The sequence below is a fragment of the Microcebus murinus genome, chromosome 3, assembly GCF_040939455.1.
Source record: "Microcebus murinus isolate Inina chromosome 3, M.murinus_Inina_mat1.0, whole genome shotgun sequence".
NCBI lineage: Eukaryota > Metazoa > Chordata > Mammalia > Primates > Cheirogaleidae > Microcebus > Microcebus murinus.
The window spans coordinates 74,289,689-74,314,643 of NC_134106.1; the positions used below are offsets into that span (position 1 = coordinate 74,289,689).

Genomic DNA, 24,955 nt, shown 5'->3' on the forward strand with positions numbered 1-24,955 from the left:
TACAAAAAGTAAAATCACATTTTACAGCAACAACCAAAAAGGGTAGTGGAATAATGTATGTAGTTTTTACCCCAATGACTCTCATCACTCCTTCAATAGCTGCGAAGATAAAGTAAAGAAGCCCCAGTCCAATCACCCGGTGCATAACTGTTCCTAAACGAGGCCTGGAATTAGGAAGAAGAAACAGAAAAAAAGAAAAAGAAAAAAACATGGGTAAGTACATTGCATCGGAATACAGTAACTGGTGCTATTTCCAATACCAGAGAAGTCACTATCTAATCTAATCAGTCTGATCCAGCCCATGAGGTACTTTATTTCAGGAAAGAGTGATTATTTCCTATAATCTATAATCATTTGTGATTATTTCCTATGACATATCAGAAACAGACCTGGGAAAAAAGGGTCTCTTCCTCTAGGACCTGAAGCTGTACTGATGTCCATGAAGCAGCATTTTGAGGTCACAAAGATGCCAGAAGAGTTTGCTGCTGAAATCCAAGCAATATAATAAACATAATCCAGGTACTATTTCTATAGAATGGAAGAGTAGGTTGATGAAACCTAGGAAAGTAACTGCCCACTTCTGCATGCCACTGGCGGAGATTATAATTTCATTCTCTCACTAACATTAATTGCAAACCATTCTAAAATATGTCTTGATAGAGACAATCCACTTACCTTATGACTTAGACAGAGAAAGAGCAGGATATTAGGAGAAGGAACTCTACTAGCTCTCTTCTGATCATTGCCTCTCAATAACCAGAACAAGAATGCTAATAGAATTTAGTTTTCATTCTTTAAACTTGAAAGAGTTAAAATAACATTTTTGACTCTTTAAAAATATGAATGGGAAGTATCTCAAGAATGGAAAAACAAATACCACATGTACTCTCTAATAAATTGGAACTAATTAATGGGCACAGAGTGCAAGAGGGAAGTAAAACTCATAGCAAATAAAGCAAGAGGAGGGGGGCAAAGGAGAGCAGCAAAAACCCATCTAACGGGTACAATGAACACTATTCAGGTGATGGGCATATTTATAGCCCTGAATCAAGCCAGGTATTAAAAACATTTGTACCCCCTTAATATTTTGAAATAAAAAAATTGAAAAATAATAAAAATATAAATGAGTTGGGAAAATGCAAGATTTTACAATAATTTGAAAATTGAATAAAAATTTCATGACATAGGCAAATCAAAATTTATTGCACATACATTTTAGGATACTCAAAAACCCTCAGAGTAATTAGGAAAAAAAACTGGTTTTGAAAAAATATTTAAGATAGTCATTTTAAAACAAAATCTAAGTAAAAATTAAACTAATGGCATAGCTCATATTCAAGACTATTTACTTAATGAATCTAAATTCTGATTCATTATAACCAGCTGACCAGAACCTCCAAATGGCCAGAATTATTACTGCTCTCACTTTATAAGAGTTGAACAAGCTGTTAGTAACAGTGAAGGGATTCATTCAAAAAGGGCTTGTGCCCTTACCCATTAGCTCAACCTCCTATTCCCTTCCCAGCAACAACACTGCACCCATTGGTGCCTGATGTTCATAACCAGAACTGTAAGGTACAAGATCCCCCAGCAAGAGGTCTCTGTGTTCTCTACACTGTACTAAGACCACAAAAAGCATCTGAGAAGGAGTCTCAATAAAAGTACAATGAAAAAAAGGTTTCTTGGCTAAAATCCTGCTACCTGCACCAGCCCCAAGCTCACAAGCACACACGCAAGCATTCGATGTACATTCACTGAGGGCCTGCCACGTGCGGGGACTGCACTGGGGCCTTGAGGTCAAGACACAAAAGGCAAAGCCCCTACTCCCTGGGACTCACATTGAGAGGGGGGACAGACAATAAATACTAATATATTCATCAAGTGGCCTTATAAAAAGGATGAGGGGACGGGGTGGCAGATGGCATGTGCTGTTAGTAGTCCTGACAGGGCCATCCTCCCTGGTAGGTGGCAGTGGGACAGAGACCGGAGAGAAGTGAGGAAGCAGACCATGCCTGGGATCGGGGGAGAGGCTCACAGGCAGCGGCGTTTACTGCACTGTGCGGGAGCGTCTGCTGTGTCTCAGTAACAGGAACAACAAAAAAGTCAGCAGGACGGAGCAGAGTGTTCAAAACGGAGAAGGGCAGGAGATGAAGTCAGAGAAACAGATGGGCACCACTTTGGAAAAGCCGCAGAAGGGAATTTGGATTTTACCAAGTAAAAGCAGCAGTGAATTAACAAGATCTGAGGTACGTTTTAAAAGGATCATTTCGGCTGCTGCTGTACTGCAGGAAGAATGGCAAGGGCAGAAGCAGGGAAACTAGTGAGGGGCCTACTGAATGGCCCAGAAAGGAGACACGGTGGTGTGACCAGTATGACAGCCCTGGAAGGGACAGGAAGGGCTCATTCTGGATGTGCTCTGAAGATAGAGCCACAGAACTGGATGAGAGGCCCAGGGGCGCAGACCATAGGACAAAGGTCTGAGGCACTGCCATGCTGGAGCTCAGGGACACAGGAAAGTCCAGCAGAGACCAGGAAGGAGCAGCTGAGGATATGAGCGGACAGAAAACGAACTCTTGATATGAAGCAGCACCAGGTTGCTTCAACTGAAGCTGCCCACAGGGTCACTAGAGTAGGGTGGGGTGGGGCCACGTGACCTGGCAGGGAGAGGCCATGTGACCTTGACAAGAGCAGTCTCAACAGATCAATGCGGCAAACCCTCACCAGGGTGTTTTCAAAAGAGAATGAGGGAGGTTGAGGTGGCAGGAGCAGACAACTCGCTAGAAAAGTTAGGCTGCACAGAATGAAGAGAAGCAAGGTAGAAGCAGAGGACAGGGGCACGTGGAGCCGATGGAGAGCTCTGCTTTTAAAGATGGTGGAAATAACAAAATGGTGATGGGAATGACCCACCAAAGAGAAAAACTGACGACGCAGGAGGAAACAGAGCCGACTGCTGGAGCAGTTTCTCTGACAGACGAGCAGGCACAGAGCAGGGAGGGTCTGTGCCTTCAAGAGGAAGAAATTGTTGCATATGGTCCAGACATATGGAGAATAACAACATCTGAGGACAGGGACGCAGCAGAAGCCCCTTCTGAGGGCTTCTAGGTCCTCAGCGAGAAAGGATTCAAGCTGAGAGGGATGGGAATAGGGTATAGGAGGTTTGAGGAGAGAGAAGGGATGAATGGTCATCTGCAGAGATGGGTGTGAGAAAAGCAAGTGGCCAGGGAATCTAGTATAATTGCCAGCAGCACTAAAGTCACACTTGAAGTTCAGCGTCATCAATTGAAAGTGAGCCTAGCAGTGTAGCCCACTGTTCACTTTGGGCAAACTCCCCTGCTCAAGCATGAGCCTGAAAGCAGACGGAAAGCTGGATTTATCCAGGCTGGAATTTTGTCAAGAAGCCTGACAAAGAGCAAGGCAGTGGGCTTCAGGTGCCAGTGCCCTGCTGGGCCAAGGACTCTAAGCTAAAGGCAGAAGGAGAGGCCACAAGATGGGGAGGGACAGTGGAACATGCTAGGGTTAAAAGGCCAGAGACTATACTGGAGTCAAAAATGAAACTGACAAATTAGAGAGAGTAGCTAAAAAACAGATTGCTTAAAACTGAGGTTATGTAGAGGGTGCAGTTATATGCAATAATCAGGTCTAGAAAATGACCATGGGACTCAGTAGCTGAAATGAGGTGAAGGGCAAGAACAGGAGAGGTGAAGAGGTGAGATCGGGTTACTTGAAGGGCATACACGGCTGCTGACATTGCAGGGAATTCCGATGTCAAGGGGGAAGACAGTGAAGCAGGTGCTCAGAGTTAAGGGACGAGGAAGAAATCTGAAAGCTCATGGGTGACTGCCATAAGACGCAGAAGGCAATCCAGTCTGAAGGCTTGAGCTTCTGGGAATCAGAGGTTTTAGGGAAGAAGGAACAACAAAGATCTAAAAAAAAAAGCAATGAGGATAAAGACGACAGTGAGTCACAGGTGTGAGGAGGAAGAGAGCTGCCCAGAAGAAGTAGGGCCCTCAGGGACGGACAGGTGCCAGTTAGAAATGTTGCTGACTTGGTGTTTCCTCCACTCTCTCTCACAACACTCAAATATGATCAAAAAAAGCTTAACTGTATGTCTAGAAAACAGAAAGTGATTTAAACTTCAAGAATCATTTTACATTTTCATTATCCTTAAAGTTGATTATTTATTCATTTAACTATAAAAAGTTGCTGGAATTCAAATTCAGGGTCTTTATTTGAAGATAACATAAAATAGCCAGTATGTGAAAATCTTTTAACATCTTCTTATATATTTTTCCCTAAGGGACTTGCATTATGATACTGAGAAGTTTCCATTTTCACAAGGTCATAACATATTAACAGACAGACTGAATCGCTGGACTGGAGACTCAGTACTTTTCGATACCATCAGTACTTACTTTACGATGCCATAACCCAAGCTCACGATGATCACAAGGAGGCGAGCCAACGTCCTCTTACTTGCAGATATCAACTCCGCAAATATCAATAAACTTTGGGCTGAGGAGGAAAAAGAAAAACTTCACTTTGTGCACATCTGGAAGCTAGCCAACCAAGATTCTAAACATGCACTGTATACAACCACATTCTGACCTCAGACTAATTGGCCATATTTGATTTAAGAATCATCTAATCCAACTGATGTTTTAAAACCTCAGTGAAAAGGAATTCACTACCTTCTGATGAATTCAGTCCATATCCATCTGATCAACTCTACTGGGCAGTTTTCTTTTTTTTTTTTTTTCTTTTGAGACAGAGTCTCACTTGTTGACCAGGCTAGAGTGAGTGCCGTGGCGTCAGCCCAGCTCACAGCAACCTCAAACTCCTGGACTCAAGCAATCCTCCTGCCTCAGCCTCCCGAGTAGCTGGGACTACAGGCATGCGCCACCATGCCCGGCTAATTTTCTATATATATTAGTTGGCCAATTAATTTCTTTCTATTTATAGTAGAGACGGGGTCTTGCTCTTGCTCAGGCTGGTTTCGAACTCCTGACCTCGAGCAATCCGCCCGCCTCAGCCTCCCAGAGTGCTAGGATTACAGGCTTGAGCCACCGCGCCCGGCTTGGGCAGTTTTCTTATATCAACCTGAAACCTATCTCCCTGAGCTTGTTCTTGTTTCTTCCCCTGAGGCTACTCAGAACACTCTCTCCCCTTGTCCTGTAAATATGTGAAAAACATAACATCCTCTAGAGTTCTGTTTTCTCCAGGATGCCCTCTTCATTTACTCACTTAAAATATATCTGTTACGCTCCTACTGTGTGGCTGTAACAGTAAAAGAGATACCTTGATCCCTCACTCATGAAGCTTGTACTCTGATTAGGTCAAGTACATAGAATTTAGCATGGTTAATAGAATTTAAGTGCTAGACATAACATAGTATTCAAGGGACTAAAAAGGCTGACAATCTCATTTACACTTGGGGGAGGTAGAAGTGAGTCCAGGCTGGGCGTGGTGGCTCACGCCTGTAATCCTAGCTCTCTGGGAGGCCGAGGCGGGTGGATTGCTCAAGGTCAGGAGTTCGAAACCAGCCTGAGCAAGAGCTAGACCCCGTCTCTACTATAAATAGAAAGAAATTAATTGGCCAACTAATATATATAGAAAAAATTAGCCGGGCATGGTGGCGCATGCCTGTAGTCCCAGCTACGAGGCTGACGCCACGGCACTCACTCTAGCCTAGGCAACAAAGCGAGACTCTGTCTCAAAAAAAAAAAAAAAGAAGTGAGTCCAGAAAAGCTCAAAAAAGTGACATCTAAATCAGGACTTGAAGGCTAAGTAGGAGTTAAGTATTTGCAGGGGTGGAAGGGAAAAAGCAAAGAAAATGGCACATGCAAAGGCATGGAGGAGACAAGAGGAAAAGCAAAATATGTTGCAAGAAGTAAAAGTTCAACATGTCTGCAGCAGAGAGTGTGATGGCAGATGTAAGGAAAGAGTCTAGTGCTAAAGGCAGGGACCAATCTTGGGGCTTGGGGCTCTATTATGGAGTCTGGACTTGATGATGCCAAGGGCAGTGGGAAGTCAATCATGGTAAACAGGGCAGTAAAAGAGGGATTGGTAAACTACAACCCATGGGCCCAACCTGGCCCTACAGCTGTTTTGGGACAAAAGTTCTACTGGAGCACAGCCATGTCCATGTGCTTACATGTTGCCTGTGGCTGCTTTTATGCTGCAATGGCAGAGCCGAGTAGTTACAACAGACACCATACAGCCTGCAAAATCAAAAACATTTACTATACAGCCTTTGCAAAAAAAATCTGCTCAGTGCTGGAATAAAATGGTGGCTTCATTTTATCAGGATTGAGCTACCTACGATGGCTTAGAGAGGAACAAGACTGCAGGCAAGAAAAATGCTCAGGAAGCTATTCCGGAAATCTAGGTAAGAGATGATCAGAGTACAGAAAACAGATATGGTAGCAAAACCAGTTGTGAATCTACCTAATATTTTCAGTTCACATTGTTTTCAGCTCCATCTTTTCTGCAAGAAATCACAAGAGATCCTGTCAAATGCCTTGAGGATAGATCTGGAACTAGAGGAAGAGGGCAAGAAGGATGGCGTGAGGACTATTGGCAGTGCCATCCAGGGAGAGGAACATCTGGCAGAGCAGCAAGCTTGGGGAAAGATGAGGCCCATTTCTACCTTAAGGAGATTGAAAAGTCTGCAAAGGAATTCAGAAGATGTTTAGTAGGTGACTCCACAGAAGATAAAGCTTTAGGAGGAAAACAATAGATGGGCTCTCCAAGAGAGTACCGAACGTGAAGACAGGGTTTCGGATCACAGATGTTTAAGGATGGGAGTGTTTTCAATCACTCTATGAGCTGCTCAGTCTGAACTGTCTATATCTCTCTTGAAGCAATGTGAATACAACCTTTCTGGTACTGCATGACCTGCAAAGTGGGATTCTCAACTCCTTCACGGTTCCTGCTTCTGCTGCAATCCAAAGTTGTGGGACCTTGTGAGAGGCAAGCATCTTATAATCGCCTATGCTGAATTCATTTTCCATCAGCTTCAAGTTCTAAATTCTTTTCAAAACTTTACTGTCGCGCCCGCCTCACCAGCAAGGAAGACGCGGCAACCGGAGTTCTTCTGACAGCGCTTTATTGGGGAATCTGAAGATAACTAAAGCGGAAGACCCCGAGGAGCTCTCGGAGCGGGCTTATATAGGCACTAAGTACATTAGGCAGAATCTGATTGGCTCACGCAAGAGCCCTCATTAGCATACTTGCTGAGAGACAGGAAAAAGCCCCTACACATGCGCGGTTCACCCTGTTTATCAGTCTTGTGGTATGGGTGTGACCAGGAAGTCGGCGCCATCTTGCAATGGCGTTAACACCGCGCCCCACACTTTACCTCTATGTTTTTGCAATTTGTACTTCGACCCCAAGTTCGAGATCTTATGCATTAAATTTCACCCACTGATTTCTGTTCAGGATGTCAAATCTCTTTGCCTCCCACCATGTATCTTCAGATGAATAAAAGGTCTATCTAAAATGATTCTCCATGTTCCTAAGTATTTACAACTCCTAACAGCTTCATATCCCCTATAAAATTTTAAGGAATGCTCTCCACTAACATATAGTGGCACAATAAATGTTAGTTGAACAAACCAACAGGTTTCACAACAAGAATAAAATGGCAACAAGGTCTAAAATCTGTGAGACAGAAACCATTCAAAATTTCCTTCTAGACCATGGTTCTCAATCCTAGACACACATTAGAATCACCTGGGAAGCTTCTAAATAGACCCGATTCCTAGGCCTACCCCAATCAGAATCTCTGGCACCATTTTAAAGTTCTTCAAGTGATGCTACTGTGCAACCGGGGATGAGAACCATTGCTCCAGACCAGTGCAATAGAACTGTCGGTGATGATGGAAATGGTCTACATCTGTGCTGTTCAATACAGTAACCCCCGGTCACATGTGGCTACTGAGCATTTGAGATGCAGCTAGTAGAACTGAGAAACTAAATTTTTTATTTTACTTAAATAGCCAGATGTGGCTTGTAGCTACCACTACACTTGTCAGCTCTAGACTGACAAGACTGATAGGCAGAGACCTGCATGAACTCTTTAGATATGGTTGCATGCCAGTTTTCAGCTTATACTTCTCCACCTTTTCCATAAGACATCACAAGAGTCTTTGTCAAATGCCTTTAAAAAGTCCAGGTATACTAAGTTTACTACATCTTCCTAACTGCCAATCCAGCAGCCCAGAAGAAAGAAATAGGTCTGACATTATCTATTCTTAATGTACCCGTGTTAGATCCTAAAATCACTGCTTCTCATCTCTTTAATAATTTTTCTAAATTCAATCCTTCCAGAACCAATGCTGAGCAAGAGAGCCCATGTCACAGAATTCCCACTTGGGAAGATCAGAAAGGCCATCAGCTCATGGCCAGTCTTCCAGCACCTCTCCCATTGGAAAGGACTCCTTAAAGACAATGGCAGCAGCCCAGGTATCTCTTCCAAGCCCTCTAGTGCCATCAGACAGGGGACTTGGATTCCCTGGAGGATGGCAAATGGCCTATCATCTCTTCATGGATCTCAGGTTTTTGCTGCTCCTCACTAAAGTTTATGCCATCCTTTACCCTCACTAGACAAGAGATCACTACCACTAACAGCAAAGGAGCTGAACTGTCTTCTCTGACTTCCAAGAATGCTTCAATCCTAAGCAGCAGACCTACCCTCCATTATATGGTTCCAAGTACATGCAATGCACACATAAAAACCATAAAAAATTCTTACAGTGTAATGTATTATTAATGTGTTAATATTAATAATAATTAATGTGCATCCCTGGATGTTTACCTTTTCTTTATTCTTTCGTATATGTCCTTTTAAACTTTTGATCTTGGGAAATTTCAAATATTCCCTAACAGAGAAAGCAGTATAATGAACTTCAATGTATCTATCACTCAGCTTCAATAATTATCAACATTATGCCAAATTTGTTTCTATATTGCAATTCACTTTTTTTTCTGGAATAACTTAAAATAACTAGCAGACACAACCATGTCCTTTGAAAATCTGCACCAAGATCATTTGTAACTATTCACTCAGATATACACTCTTGGGCACTTTCAACCCTTTTAAGCTATCTTCCTTTCCAAAGGTTCAGTGGTGGAGTTGTACCTTTACTTCTCTGGCCTTCTTGAAATCCACCTTCTAGAAGTCTAGGACACATCTGAGGATGCCCAACTCTATGCCTTCCCTACTTTATACATTCTATTGCATAAACTATGATGGTGCCCCCACTGGTGACATGAAGATCTTTGCAAGATGGAAGAGGTGGGGAGAACGCAAGAAGGTTGCAGGCACTATCCATTCCAGTATCACTGGTTTTACTCCCTGTGATCAAATTTCCTTTCTTTTCTTTTTAGGAGAAGGAAAAAGAAGATAGGAAGAGAAAAGGAGAAATATGATATAAGGATTATAGTCCCCATATCCAGAACTTTGTGTTGTTTTAATCCAAGCTGAACCTTAGGGATGGAAATTTTCTTTTTCCCAGGAAAAAACTGAAGAGAAAGTTGGCAAGAAGGAAGATAGAAAATGAAGAGAACACACATGCTAGCCCAGATAGGAGTCCTACTCTGACACTCTCTTCTTGGCTTCCCCCCTCTTCATCCACAATATGGCAATTTCCAAACCACTGTATAGCGGGCTGTGGCCTCCCACAGCTCTCATCACAATGCTAGGAAACTCTTAGGTCATACTAATATTTACGGAGACAGCCAAAACTTACTCGACAGTCCAGTGCTGTTGATGTTTTGGTATTCGGAATAAAAAACTGCTTTTTCAAGCATTCCTAGGAAAATAACGGCTGCAATCCAGAACTGGATTCTTAGTATATCTTTCCAGTAACAGGCAGACCACATCAGCCAGAGTATGCCATACAGTATATAAACAATACACATCACCATGTAAAACTGTAGGAAGAGAAGCAGTTTTAGTCAGTTAAGCCTTTTGATCATTTGAAAGTTGGCATTGCTACATTCAAATATCCAATCGTTCATTTTCCAGTCACTCTGGAACCAGAAATACAGAATATGTCTAAGCAGTAGCTACTAAGCACCAGTTGGTGGCTGCTCATTAGCCACCAAGCTCTTATTTATAAAACTTTAAAGTTTTCCAATTAGGATATAAAATCCATTTTTAAAAAAGGAACAATTGATGAGAAATACTTACAATCATTAGAGGCCAATCTGATGCAGAGATATATCCATGAGGCCCAATCATAGAAAGAGAAACTGGTTGTAACATTGACAGTAGGGACAGAGAAGAAATAAAAGAGTTAAATTAGTCTTAAGTCTTTAAAATGTAAGTTCATTTTCCAGAAGTCTTCAAGAATACAAACCACACTAACAAATGCTGAATTTTTACCTAGCACACACAAGGTATTAGACAATTAACAACTGTTTGATTATGTAATCTTATAGATACCTTTTACTATAAAGATCAAAAACTCTAAAACTACTAGAAGAAAACATAGGGGAAAAACTATACAACATTGGTCTGAGCAATAATTTTTTGGATTTGATCCCAAAAGCGCAGGCAACAATAGCAAAAATAGACAAATGGGACATCAAACTAAAAAGCTTTTGTACAGCAAAGGAAACAATTAACGGCGTACACAAACAATCTACAGATTGGGAGCTAATATCTGCAAGTCATACATCCAATAAGGAGTTAATGTCCAAAATAGACAAGAAGTTCAAATAACTCAATAGCAAAAAAACAAAAAACCCAATTAAAAAATGAGCAAGAGACTTGCAAAGACATTTCTCAAAAGAAGACATATAAATGGCCAGCAGATATATAAAAAATGCTCAACATCACTAATCATTAGGAAAATGCAAATTGAAACAACAATGAGATATCATCTCACACCTGTCAGAATGGCTCTTATCAAAAAGATGAAAGATTACAAGTGTTAGCGAGCAAGTGGAGAAAAGGGAACTTGCACACTGTTGGTAGAAATGTAAATGAGTACAGCCATTATCGAAAACAGTATGGAAGATCCCAAAAATACTAAAAATAGAAATATCCTATGAACCAGCAATCACACCTCTGAGTATTTACCCAAAAGATTTGAAATCAGTCTGTTGAAGAGATGTCTGCACTCCCATGTTAACTGCAGCACTATTCACAATAGCCAAGTTATGGAATCAACCTAAGTCTCCAGCAACAGATGAATGGTATGAAGGCCCCTCCTCCCTTTATTTGGCAATGTCTGGCCCATGCATGATGCCATCTCCAGGAAGAAGCCCTACTTCACATTCTTCCAAAGCCACCAGCACCAATTTCCCTCCACGGGACAGGCCGTACACCAGCCTTGTGCCTCCTCTGCAGCAATGTCTATGTGGCCTCACTGGTCTCTGCGTCCTCCTCCACTGGACTGGGCGCTCTTCAGAGACAAGTTTTGGCTTTACCTCTGTATCCCCAGCAGATGAATGAGAGCAACATGCAAACACCCAGGACCTTCACGTGCTGTTTGACTGTTGGCCCAGCAGATAATCCCACTCAGGAAAACATCAACCAAAGTCATTCTTGAACATGTGACAGCAATCATTCCCTTAAAAATTGCTTATTGTGAGCCCACTCTCGTGGCATTAAGAAACTACAGCTTAATGAGGCACAGAAGGTCAGGGTTGTGGGGGTGCCTTGCAGACTGTGGAAGCCACAGCTGGCAGACATGCTACTTCTACTCCTAGACTAGACAGATCCTTTAAAATAAAATTTGTCAAATAATAAAAATTTTAAAACCCTGATGATGGCCATTTCAAAGAAATAGAGAATATAGTCTACTTCAAATACAATTAATATGCTGCCTACCCATTTCTACATGTTAAAAAAATGTTTTTAATCTGAAAGGATAGAGAATTTATATCCCACTGTGAAGTTCACAATTTTAAAAATTTATTATTTATTTATTTTTTGAGACAGGGTCTCTGTCACCCAGGTTACACTGGTGTCATCAGAACTCACAGTAACCTCAAACTCTTGGGCTCAAGCAATCCTCTTGCCTTAGCCTCCTGAGTAACTGGACTACAAGCACGTGCCACCACGCCTGGCTACTTTTTCTATTTTTTGTAGAAATAGGGTCTCACTCTTGTTCAGCCTGGCTCAAACTACTGGCTTCAAGTAATCCTTCCACCTCGGCCTCCCAGAGTGCTGGGATTACAGGTGTGAACCACCATGCCTGGCCTCAAAGATGTACCTTAAATGAAGAATAAAATTTTCAATCTATTAAGAAAATAAATATTAGCGTTAAGATAAGCATAAAGTTTTAAGTCCCCCAAATAAATGTGTGATTAACAGAAATTCATTTTTGTTTTTTATGTTTACTTTTTAAAAAAAATTTTTTAGAGACAAGGTCTCACCCTGTCACCCAGGCTACAGTGCAGTGGTACAATAACAGTATAGTAATCTCAAACTTGTAGGCTCAAGTGATCGTCCCGTCTCAGCCTCTCAAGCAGTAGGACTACACGTGCACACCACCTACACCTGCCCTCATTTTTGAATAATGTGTTAGTAACAGAAAATGTTGACTCAGGTCAGTGACAAAAAATATAGAATACAGAAAATGCAGGCAGTAAACATGCATGCAGTTTAACTGTACCATTCAAATTCCAGCTTGCATCTGTTTTCTCCGTTTTAATAGAAACAATAAAGATATGAAAACCATCTCTCTGTGTTCTGGCCACAACATCCTGAAATAGAGGGGAAAAAATCCTTTTTTTTTTTTTTTTTAAACAAATTGCTACTGGTATAAAAGATAGCTAAGCAATTTTTCACCATATTTTAAAACAACTTTTGGTAACTGAATTGGGTTACTTTTAAAAACACAAACAAAAGAGAGAAAAGGAATGGTAGGCAGTGGAAAGACAGACATTTCCCTAATTTTTTAACCAGCATCTTCCCTGAACCAAAAGGTGAAGAAATAAAAAAGTTTTTCTCACTCTTCAATGTTTTCTACCTTTTGTATTTCTATAGGTTCCACCTAATAGTACTATCCTATGTATTGTTTAATATTATCATTCAAATATTTTTCTAATATTACTCTTCTCATACTTTATCCTAATATTATCAAGCATTTAGTTTTAATTAAATATGTGTGGTTTTTAAAATTGAATTGAGGGAGGAGGAAGTCAGATAACATTGTCAGAAATAATTCGGATTAAATATGTAGGCTAAATGATTCAAATTCCTTAAGATACTATGTTACTAGCAGTCCCACTAAGGAATAAAACCACCTACTATAATGCCTATGAATCTTCCAATGCCCTCAACACAACCGACAAAGACTTTTCATAGTCCACCTTCCTGAATATTTCCTATCCCTTCATTTCCTGCTCCTCCACCTGAAACAGATTTCATGCAGAGTTTGTTCCAGCCATTGCAGAGTGAATGTCTTTCCATTATCAGACTTTTCTTTAAGATGGTTGAAGAGAAAACATGAAGAGTCACAGTAAAAAAGCAAACATTAAGATCTCCCAAACCTGGTTTCAGTCCCTACTTTTAACTCATTCTAACCCTCTTCACCTCTTAATCTTCTGACTTTTAGTAATTCCCCAAAATACAAAAATTGACTTCCCTCCTGTGCTACATTAATGGTTTCTATTTCTTTAAATCTTTAATGACAACAGCATCCCATTGTTATGCTGTCTTGTACATTTAGAAGTGAAATTATATTTTTTAAAGAAAGGCTGCACAGACATTAATCTTAAATCACAACTGTAAAGAGATTTTTAAACAAAGAAATAGTATATACAAAATTCACAGGCATATAGAAGAAAACATATTAAACAATGGTTCTTTCTTTTGCAATTTTATAACTTATAACTCTCCAAATATCTATCCATCAGATTTTTTTCATTCTTACTACAACTTGTGTATATTTGATTGAAAGACAAATAAGATGGCTTACCACTGATTCTTCCTGGTTTGAAACATTTCTGCTATTTGTTATTAATTCCTTATTCTAGAAAAAAAGAGTAAATAATTTCATTTTATATTGCTACACTTCTATGAGGAAAAACTGTTTTAATAATTTATAAAATGTGTTAGAAAAAATAACTGAAAGCTGAATATCAGAGAATAAATCTCATTGTATACTGAACATGAGCAACAAAATTTTGCTTTTGAAAAATTACTTCCTTAATGAGGATAAGGGTTACCATTCATGAGGAAGTGTCAGGAACCAAAAGGGGCCCTAGGTGCTAAAATGTTCTATAATTGATCTGAGTCTACACAATTGTGCTCAGTTTTTAAAAATTCATTGAGGTGTATACTTATATTTACTTTTCTGTAAGTTTATTACACTTTAACATATCTTAAAAAGGAGCTCTTTTAAAACTTTTACTGAAGACATATTTTCATTTCAGAATTTACAGAAGAACAAAAAATAAGTTAAAGTGCCCATAACTTCACTACCCAGGGATGACTGCTGTAACCATTTTAGAACTTAATCTCTCAAATCGGAAGGGAGAAAGAGGTTAGAGGAGGAGGGAGTTGCAGGTGTGTTAAATGCTGATAGGTAAGGACCTTCGGAAGAGTAACAGATCATTCACTGGTTTAACAACATAGAGGTCACTGGTGACTCTGACTAGAGCTGTTTTTATGGGAAGATGGAAGCAAAGATGTGACTGCAGTGGATAGAAGAGAGAAAAAGAGATGAACTGGAGACAGTGGATCATAAAAGAGTCTTGCAAGGACGTTGCTGCAATGGGGTACAAAGAAATGGAACAATAATGTCAAAATCTTAATTATACACTGCTACACACACATACAAAATAAACAAATTAAACACCTTTCTTCATCAAAATATTGATAAAACATTATTTCCATTGGTACTTGTGTTCACTGGGAATAAAATAAACTATTTTAACAGGACAAGAAGGGTACTCACATTCAGTGAGGGAAACACCTGTAAATCACTGTTGCAATCTAAGTTTTCAGTTTTTGTTTTCCAACAGTCAGTGTTCTTGAAATAATGGCCACAAAAGTCTTCATCAACACCAAGTTCATGTTTTTGAAACAGGTCCTACCCAAGGTAAAATTCTATGTTATAATTTATTTCCATACTTCTTATCCTAGAAGATAAATAAAACTTAATATCTAAATATTACCAAATGTTTATTCAGTTTAGAATACTTAAAAATATGCAATAGAATAAAATACCAAAGAAAAAATGTTTTCAATGTAATTTTAAGGATAACTGAGATAATTATACCCTTTTAGCCACTCTAGTGTGTTCAGATACAGTAACACATAAGCATAATCTTATAGTAAGAAAAGTGACTAAGCTACTACCACAAGAAAATAGTTCCCAGAGAAATAAAACATACTTTATCTTGGGAATAAAACATACTTCTATTTCATCCCATGTGTAAGAGATTTCAGAGAAACAAAGTAGGATTTAACTACAAAGAAAGAGAAACCAAACAATAACATAGAGCAAAGGTAGCTAACCCAACTGAGTGTAAGGGGAGATTCTCACTCATTTACACATCCACCACCTGAAGTTCCTCACATCCTAGAATGGATGAATAAACCAGGCTCTTAATGCAGCTCCAGTCATCAGAAAAAGGTAAGCTGGCTCTCACAGACAAACATGTGACAATTTGAACAAAATAAATAAAAATAGTAATAGATTATAACCTATACAACAGTAAAAATCAATGAGTCCAATCTGATGATTGACAACAGACAAAACAGAGGAAAAGGGAGAGCTCATCCTTACAGTAGAATGTTAACAAATGTAAAAGAGAATATGGGATTAGGAAATCACCATTTAGCAATCATCACAGTTATTAAATTGACTCGGTCAGGCAAGAATAATAATGAAAGGATGCTAAAACACATGGAGGAAGGTCTGATGGAAAAAACAGGATATTTACATAGTTTCAAAAGTATTTCCTCACAAAAGCTGTTAATAACAAAGAGAAAGGTGATAACTGTGCAGTGGAGAAACCTGGCAGATACTTCCCTGACCAACAGATCCAATGAACATCCATGTCCCAAATGGAACAAACCAGTATTCTGTGGTATTCCAGCCAAAAACGTATAACCTGAATCTGATCATCAGTAAACATCAGAAATACTCACACTGAGGATTATTTTATAAAAATAAATGGTTTGTACCCTTCAAAAATATCAAATGTCATGACAGACCAAAAAGGAGGAAAAAAAAATTCCAGATATAAGCAAATAAAAACAAGAAAACAAAATAAGAAAGGAGAATGTAATGTGATCCAGGATTGGTGTCTCTACCAGGGGGGGAAAACCCACCAAAACTGCTATAAAAGATACTACTGAGACACTGGCAAAATTATAATAAAGTTTGTATATCAGGTAATAATATTATATCAATGCTAAATTTCCTACATTTGGTAGTTGTACTGTGTCATATAAGTGAATATCTCTGTTCTTAGGAAATACACATTGAAGTATTCAGTGTGAAGAGGTAAAATATTTTAGGATAAAATCAAAAAGGCAATTCAAATAAAATGGCATCTTTCACTCCAAATAGATAATACTAATAAAAACATGGAAACCCATACATTATGTAAGCTAATAGCCAGAGAAGTAACAGAGGATCTGAAAAGAGACAATTCCAAGCAACCCTCACGAGAATCATCAAAAGAAACACCTTGTTGAGTGACACAAGGCGTCCAGCACACCAGAGCCCGGGGCAGAATAAGCCACTTTCTCCTTCTCTCACTTTCTGCCTTTCCCCAGACGTCTCCTCTCTTCTCTTCACCTCCTTCTGAGATCTACTTGTACTCACTAAAGTTCTAGGTTTCCTATAACTAATATTTTTAATGAAGTAAAACCTTTAAATTTCTTTTTCAAACTAAGTTGATTTTTGTGTGTACAGTCCCTTTATCAATGGCTCCTACGTGTCCAATTTAAACATTAACTTAACATTTAAAAAAATATATATTCACAAGAGAACTAAAAGGCTTGCAGTCTTCTCAGAAAACATATACTGTGATTTACTGCCTTAAGTCCCAAAATTAATCTATGCACTTCTAAAACTATAATCTCTATGTCTAGCCCCCTTACCTGAGGAGCTAATAAATCTTTATACTCATAAGTTTTCCTTAATAGCTTTACATACACTAAAGATTTGTGTTTTACTTACTTCCAGATCAGAATATTGATTGTGACAGGTATGATACTTCAAATGCCACTCTATGGTAAACTTCACAGGCCCGGAACAACTGAATGACTTAACTGTTTAGAAAAAATATGTCTTGTTTTACATTAGTAATATATACTAAATTATTATATATAATACATATTATATACACTAGTATAAACTTGAGGTTTTGCGAATGCAATTAAAACAGGCTACTTTAATTTAACAATTAATAAAACATTACCTAATTTCTCCAAAAAGTCATTGTAAAATGAGACAGACAAATTCATTTAATTTTTGTAGTTAACCAAAAGTTGCGATAACATCTGTAAGCCTAATGTTAAAATCAACTGAGTAGCCAGATATGCTGGGTCACCGCTTATTTCACTCTAAAATGTTCTTCTCACTTACTTATTCATTCAAAATATACTGAATGAGCTCCCTGCTGTGTTCCAGGAAGAGATATAATGGTAAACAAGTTCCTTGTACATGACTTAAAAGGTATTTGGGAGGTGGTGGTGGTTAACAATTAAACAAGCACTTTTAATAGCCTAAGGGACTGAGAACAGGGAGCACTGCGCAGGTCACCTAACAGCCTAGAAGACCACAAAGAACAGGTTCCAGCCGGGCTTGCTGAAAGAGGAAACCTGTAACTTGAAGGAAAGGCAGGGGTTAGCCAGGGAAAGAAGGTGGCCAGTATATGCAAACGCCCAGGGTTAGTGCGAGCACAGTGTGAATAGTCTGCTATGGTTAGAACTCAGATTGGGGAATGGGGAAAGAGTTTAAGCTGGAGAAAGGTGCCTAGGAAAATTCCTGAGAGGTTTTATGCTCTGCTGAGGAGTTTGGCCTTTATTTTAAATATCATAAAGTACCACCAAATGATCCAGGTATAGGGTGACGTGGTAAGAAACACTGAAAGGGGTTAAGTCTGGAGGTAGAGAAAGCTCTGTTGGGAATGTCCTGGCAACATGGACATGTCTGGCTTCCCCCAGAAAGAGTAATCAGAGAGAGAGCAAAGAGGCCACAGTATCTTTTATAACCTAGTCTCAGAAGTGATATGCCTTTATTTCTGCAATATTCTACGGGTCTGTGAGAGCAACTTTGATATAACGTAGTAGGAAATGACACAAGGTCACGAATACTAGGAGGCAAGGATCATTGCCAGTCATCTTAAAGGCTGGTAACCATAAAGAGGGAATCCAAACTGAGCTCATAGAATGAAGTTCAAGAGGTTGAGGCTTATAGAATTTCAAGGTTCAAGAGGTTGAGGCAGAGTACCCAAGAGATGGAAGCTACACAGAAAAAGAGTTAAGAGAAATCTGCATAGTGATCTGTTTGGGTATCTGGCTGAGGGCAACCTGGCCACACAGAGGGATAAGCCCAACAGTTCTCAGAGCTTACACACAGAGCTGTGAAACGAGTGAATTTCCTGCCACTAGCCAGAGGGGAGAGGCCTCAGTAAACAGAAACCACACAACACAAGTACTGCTAAGTTAGCCTTAGAGCAAAGACTACTCCAGATCCATCCATAAGAACTTAAAAACAAAACTGGAAAGGATCGAACCGACCCATAAGATACTAAATGTCCGCTAGAACAAAGATGTTAAAAGATATATAACATCCAGCACTCAAGAATGAAAAATTAGGCCGGGCACAGTGGCTCTCGCCTGTAATCCTAGCACTCTGGAAGGCCGAGGCGGGTGGAGTACTTGAGGTCAGGAGCTCAAAACCAGCCTGAGCAAGAGCGAGACCCGTCTCTACTATAAATAGAAAGAAATTAATTGGCCAACTAATATATATATAGAAAAAATTAGCCGGGCATGGCAGCACATGCCTGTAGTCCCAGCTACTCGGGAGGCTGAGGCAGGAGGAGGATTGCTTGAGCCCAGGAGTTTGAGGTTGCTGTGAGCGAGGCTGACGCCACAGCACTCACTCTAGCAACAAAGTGAGACTCTTCCTCAATTAAAAAAAAAGAATGAAAAATTCACACTATCCACCATCCAAACCAAAACAAACAAAAAGCCTACCTGGATTCTGAAATTAAATTGAATTTATAGCTCAGTCTGGGGAGAACTGACAGTATGTTGTTAGCCATACATTTTTCACAGATGCTCTTTATCAGGTTGAGGTTCCTTTTGTTTCTAGTTTTCTGAGTGTTTCTATCTTGAATGGGTGTTGAATTTTCTCAAATGCTTTTTCTGTACATATTGAGAAGATCATATGGTGCATTTCTCTGATTCTGTTAATATGGTGAATTACATTGAGAGATTTTCAACACAGGCTCCACATGACTGCATCTTGAATGGGATAGCAAGAGGGGTCACTTAGGGAAAGCCAGACCATCTGATCCCCCAAACAACATGGACATATATATCCAAGGGATCAGTCCTTAGCTCTGTAGGCACTAAAATCTGGTTCTGTAAGACAGATACTCAGTTTCACTTTTCCCCACAGAATAGATGTAGATGTATAAATTAGAACGCTGTTACAGACTTACAATGAACAGAAACTGTAAACTAGATGTTGAATGATCAACTAACTCTCTGCCTTCCACATGCCTCCCCGAAAGCCCAAGGTTATGAGACGGTTGCCTGGTGAGCGTGGCACTGGAACAAGGAGGGTCAAGTGGACGCTGCATCCACACCTGCCAACCACATGTCACAGCTGTAATAAGGGTTCAAGATGACCTCTTCCCCAGCAGTGTTGTCTCACGCTGCCAGCTTCTGCCTGACTAAACCCTAGTTTTGTTATGATTTTACTCTTAAATCCCTTGCACTGCCCTATTCTTTAGATATGTTAATAACTCTGTCTTGACTGGAGTCTACCCTTAGGCTGAACTCAGGCATTATGTAATGATTTTTTAAAATCAAATTCTGTGTTTCAGGGGCCCACATTACTTTTTTTTCCCCCATATAACTTTTTGTTAACATCACTCTGAGGTTCTTTTAAATCCAGTTTGTCTAGACTTTCAGACATGAATTCATTAAAGCAAACAGATGCCAAAATGTTTTCCTCAACCACTTTGCAATTCAATTTCCTCTTACCAAGCTCTTATCACCACTATGATCTATGATATCACAGAGCTGCTCTAAACCACCTCTGCTTTCTAGCTGCTGGCTGCCCTAACTTCTCTCAGGAAAGACCCACAACAGGTAGAATCCCCCAAAAGATGATCAGAGGATGATGTGTCAGAGAAAAGTGGCATGGCTTTGGATCCTGGGGCAGCCAGCTTGCTCTACCCAAAGAAAAACTCCTTATCCTGACACTTTAACTATGGCAACCAATTTTCCTAGGTCAAGTTACTGGAAATTAGAAGAAGAGTTAGAACACAGTGAATATATGATCCAATGTAAACCCATTAAAAATACTGAAAACCCTTGGTAGCTGTGGTACATCAGACAAATATTTTCACTTTCACATCCCTAAAACTCAAATTAAAATGTTAGCATCTAGCAATTTTTATTTCATATTATGATCTTATATCTATTTAGAAAATTTTCAGGAGCATAAAGAGTTAATCACTTTAAACTTTATCATTTTAAAGTTTATCTAGTTTTAAAATCTAGGACTCAAAGTTAAATTTCACAGAAACCAAATGTTATTTTGCTGAGGCCTACTTTATTAGATTCTTATTATGATTTTAAAAGAATGATTTATATTACATTTTCTGAAAAAGGACTAGAAAAGTCTATTCTTGCAAATAACCAAATCCTGACTGAAACAAAAGAAAACCTTAAAATGCCAGAACCACTTAAAAGCAAAACATTTTCCAGTTTAATATATATAAAACTCTTACACTAGTTTACAGCAATGCATTTTTATAATAGATCACATTGTTACTTGTTTATATTAGTATTCTATTTCATTATACTTACCAGAAAATTTGATATCGGTTGAGCTAAACATAGTTTTCCTAAATAGCAAAGGTCCTGATTTCTAAAATGAAAAACAAATACAGAAAAATCTTGTTAAAAATTTTTTCTCTATTATTTATGAGTAGTTCTACTCTCCAACATATAGAGCTGTAATCCTTACACTCCTCCCTCTAACCTGAGTATGTTTTAAAATGTAAACCTCATCACATCACTCACTTGCTTAAAACCTTGTCCCACTTGTCTACTCTCTACAATTGATGTAAGAAGCAGGAGGGTTCCTGCCACTAGCAGTCTTAGCTGAGGGCCATCAACACATAAGTAAAAGCTGCTGCCAGTGCATTAGTGCCACTCAGACATGACATGACCTATCCACGTATCTGCATGCTGTTCTCTTGGTATCAACATGAATGTACTTTTGATAAACAATTGTCTCCCCTACCCTGAGCCCCAAATTGTCATGGTTTACCAATGCAATTACAATAGACCAAAATTCTTCCCACAAGCCTATATGACACCAAATAATTAAGGCTTTTCCACCTCTCCAGCAACTTATTTTCAGTTCCTGAAAACCATATTCCTTCCTGCCTTCAGGGATCTTAGTGGTCAACCTGAAAATTTACTTAAAAATCCTTCCCTTTCTTTCTTCCTCTAGTTACATCCTTCTTATCCTTCAAGGGCAACCCAAAAGCCTCCTCCTTAAGAATTCTTCCACCGTGGCCCACACCAGGGCAGACCCTCTCTTATACACAATCTCTAGTACCTGTTCTTCTTCGCAACCATTACCACAATCAATAATTGATTAGTTATTTAATATCTCCTCAAGAATAAAAATCCTGTGAGAAGGGACTGCATTAAATGAGTAAGTGATTAAGAATTTAAAGGAAAAATAAAAGCACTGACAGGACAAGCAGTAACCTCCTCCACCTCCCCAACAGTAACAAAAATTCCCTCCTGGATCCTTCCTCCGAGCTCCAGATCCACATACCCAACTGCCTAAAGGACACATGTAGTGATGTCTAACAGACACACCACACTAACCTGCCCTGAACTACACAGTCCTCTCTGCTCACCTCTTCCTATACTGTTCACCTTGATTAAAGATGGTACCAGCTACAGTAACCCAAGCCATGGCTCCTTCCAATCCCTTGCTTCCATCACCCAATCCCCAAGGTATACCTACTTTATCTTACAAACACCTCCCAAATTTAGCTCTTCCTCTCCATTCCTGCCACCACTGCCCTAATTCAGGCCCTCAGCAATTCCTAGACTTCTGCAATAGCTTATGCCTCCAGACCTTAGCCTATAATTCGTCCTTAGATTACAGCCAAAGTGATTAGTATTTTTGGCTAAAATCCTTCAACAGTTGCCTCATTCACACCCTCAAGTAACTATTAGGAGCAAGGGGGTTTAATCCAACCCACAAATGTGGTTTATTAGGCCCAAAAGAGGTCTTCTTTTTTGTTGTTGTTTTAAAGTTTTTCGTTGACATAATAAAAATATGGATTCCTGCTTTATTTAAAAAAAAAAGATGACATATCAATCCTGCACCTACTCTGCCACAGAGTACCCATAGAATAAGCTGGAACTGAATGGCAGCTGCCCTCTTCAGACAGGGCATGCAATCTGTGGTATACCACATTCCCCACTACCTCCTTCCTTATGGAACCTAGCTCATTCCACTCAATGACATGACTTGACTTGCCATGGTCAGCACATGTCCTTGAGTTTCAGGCCCCTGGCCTCAGGCTCAAGGCCATGCACAGACATGGAAGGCTTATGGTGACCGAGTCCCCTCTAATACCCCGGCCAGAACTTCCTATAACAGCAACACCAAGAATTTCCTACACTGCTGCTCTACTCCTCTCCTTCTTCTTCCCCTTATATAGCCTGCACACTTCCGTTATTGAATTTCTCTGAACAGGAAAAAGCAAAACTCAGTGAACTACACCCGTGGTTTCCGGCAGCTACTATAGTGAATGGGTAACATAACAATATTGGAAGTGAATCACCTCATGCATTGTTAGACTACTTTCTTTGCCAAGTATACTTTGGATAGTGAGAATCCAGAGTGCATGGGGGAAGAATGACTTTGCTTCCTGCATGAAAAAGACAAGTTTGTTCTTTAGGTGCTGCGGAAGTGTGCAGACTATATAAGGGGTGCACAAAATAGATCACCAACGGAGAATACTGGAGGGAATGGCTGCACTAGGTCTTAAAGATCCAGAAAGATACATGGGTTGCTCCTCTGAGTAGCTTTTGTGTTGTAGGAAGTACTTGTAGCCTTTGGTACTACTTTTTTTGGTTAAGGAAATCAAAACATAAGTCTCACCTTTAGAACTTGGACTTTGTTTCAATCCATGTGGAAAATACCCATCCCAAACACAGCTGGATGAGTCATCTGACCCTAGAGAGCAGGAGATAATGCCTCTTCCAGACTTCCTGTCTCTTTTGCAAGACTTTCCATCCATAATTCTACGCCTGTATCCCTACCACATCATCTCATCTAACTCCTGGAATGGCCTGTCCTGGAAAGGAAGAGCGTCCACCCACTCATGCCTCCAGACTTGCCTTTCCAGCACTCCTTAATCACACATCCCGCCCCACCAACACACAGTCCTGGAACCGTGATGGGAACTGTAGAGAAATTCAGGAACCCAAGAAAAGAGAAAGAGAGGGGGGATGACTGTTGTATGTCCCCCTCCTCATTTAAAGAAAAAAATGGAAGTGGCATACGCGCTTTCTAAATTGAAGCTAAAACGCAGCGCTGGAAAATCCTCCCTGCGGCCTCACGGGTGTGACCCCTGTGGCTATATCGGGCAGGAGCAGGGATGGAATCCCAAAGATGCTGCTAGGTGTGCCGAGAGATTACAGTCGCAGGTCTGAATAAACGAGGGCCTGGTCTAGCCAGAACATGTCGGAGCAGAGGGGCCTGGGCTTCGGGGATAGTGATCCCAGTGAGGGCGCTTAGAAGGGAGAGCAGTCCCATGCACAATCTTGACTGCTCTTCCCCACAGCCTAGGACAAGCGGGAGAGGGGGCGCTTCCGGCCCACTGCTCATAACAGACAAAAGGCTCGGGGAGCGTGCTGGGGGACCTGGGGCTGACCCGGCCGAGGCCCACTGAACAAGCCCGGGGCCCGGCACATGGGGACCTAAGGACCCGAGACGCGCCACGCCTCAGTCCCGACACTCCACTTACGTCGTTGACTGTCTCTAACCAGAGCCCGAGCTCGGGGACGGCGCCCACAGCCGCCGGGGCCCAGCACAGGAGGCAGAGGGCGACACGCAGCAGCGGGGCCCCGGCGGGAAGGCAGCGGCGGTGGCGCGGCAGGAGCCCGGCCCCGGCGCGGCGGGCGGCGGCCATCTTGACGCGGAAGCCGCACCTGGCGCCCCGAGGCGCCTGCCACGCCCCGGGCCCCGCACCTGGCGCGGCTCCGCCCCGGCAGGCGTGTCGGGGTCCCGGACGAGGGGCTCAGCCCGGGATGTGGAGGAGGGGTTTGGGCTTGGGTCGGGGCGGGCAGGCGCAGTGCCGGCCTGGGAAGCTGGGCCAGGACCGAGAGGCAGGACTCAGGGACTGGCGCGAGCGTAGAGTTCATGGAGGGGAAGGATGGGAGCTGGGAGGTGGAGTTGGGGCGGGAACATGGAGGCGGGGCCCAGGGCTCGGCCCGGGCGTGGAGCTAGAGGCGGAGACGGAGCGTGGGAGGGAGGGCTGGACGCCGGAATATGGAGGCGGGGCCCAGGAGCAGGCCGGAGTGTGAGGGCGCCCGGGATGGAAGAGAGAGCTTGAGAACCAGGCCCGAGTGTACAGAAGGGGCCAGGCGGGAAGGCGGGGCTGGGAGATGGAGGTGGGGCCGGACCGGAAGGCGGGGCTGGGAGATGGAGGTGGGGCCGGGCGGGAAGGCGGGGCTGGGAGATGGAAGTGGGCCCGGACC

The 24,955-nt window shown here is 41.2% G+C and overlaps 1 protein-coding gene across 2 annotated transcripts in view; it reads right to left on the reverse strand.

Annotated features, from left to right (window-relative positions):
- Window positions 1-24,642, reverse strand: part of TMEM87B (transmembrane protein 87B) — a 47,247-nt gene extending 22,605 nt beyond the window's left edge. For both annotated transcript variants that reach the window (XM_012742816.3, XM_076000975.1), the window contains exons 1-10: window positions 24,223-24,642; window positions 21,026-21,086; window positions 17,154-17,245; window positions 14,916-15,050; window positions 13,935-13,988; window positions 12,627-12,717; window positions 10,193-10,254; window positions 9,750-9,933; window positions 4,413-4,512; window positions 71-164 (exon numbers count right to left, since the gene is read on the reverse strand). In XM_012742816.3, coding sequence (XP_012598270.1) covers window positions 71-164; window positions 4,413-4,512; window positions 9,750-9,933; window positions 10,193-10,254; window positions 12,627-12,717; window positions 13,935-13,988; window positions 14,916-15,050; window positions 17,154-17,245; window positions 21,026-21,086; window positions 24,223-24,387 — 1,038 coding nt within the window. In that variant the 5' untranslated portion in view covers window positions 24,388-24,642. The remainder of the gene's footprint in view (window positions 1-70; window positions 165-4,412; window positions 4,513-9,749; window positions 9,934-10,192; window positions 10,255-12,626; window positions 12,718-13,934; window positions 13,989-14,915; window positions 15,051-17,153; window positions 17,246-21,025; window positions 21,087-24,222) is intronic.
- Between the last annotated feature and the right edge of the window lie 313 nt (window positions 24,643-24,955).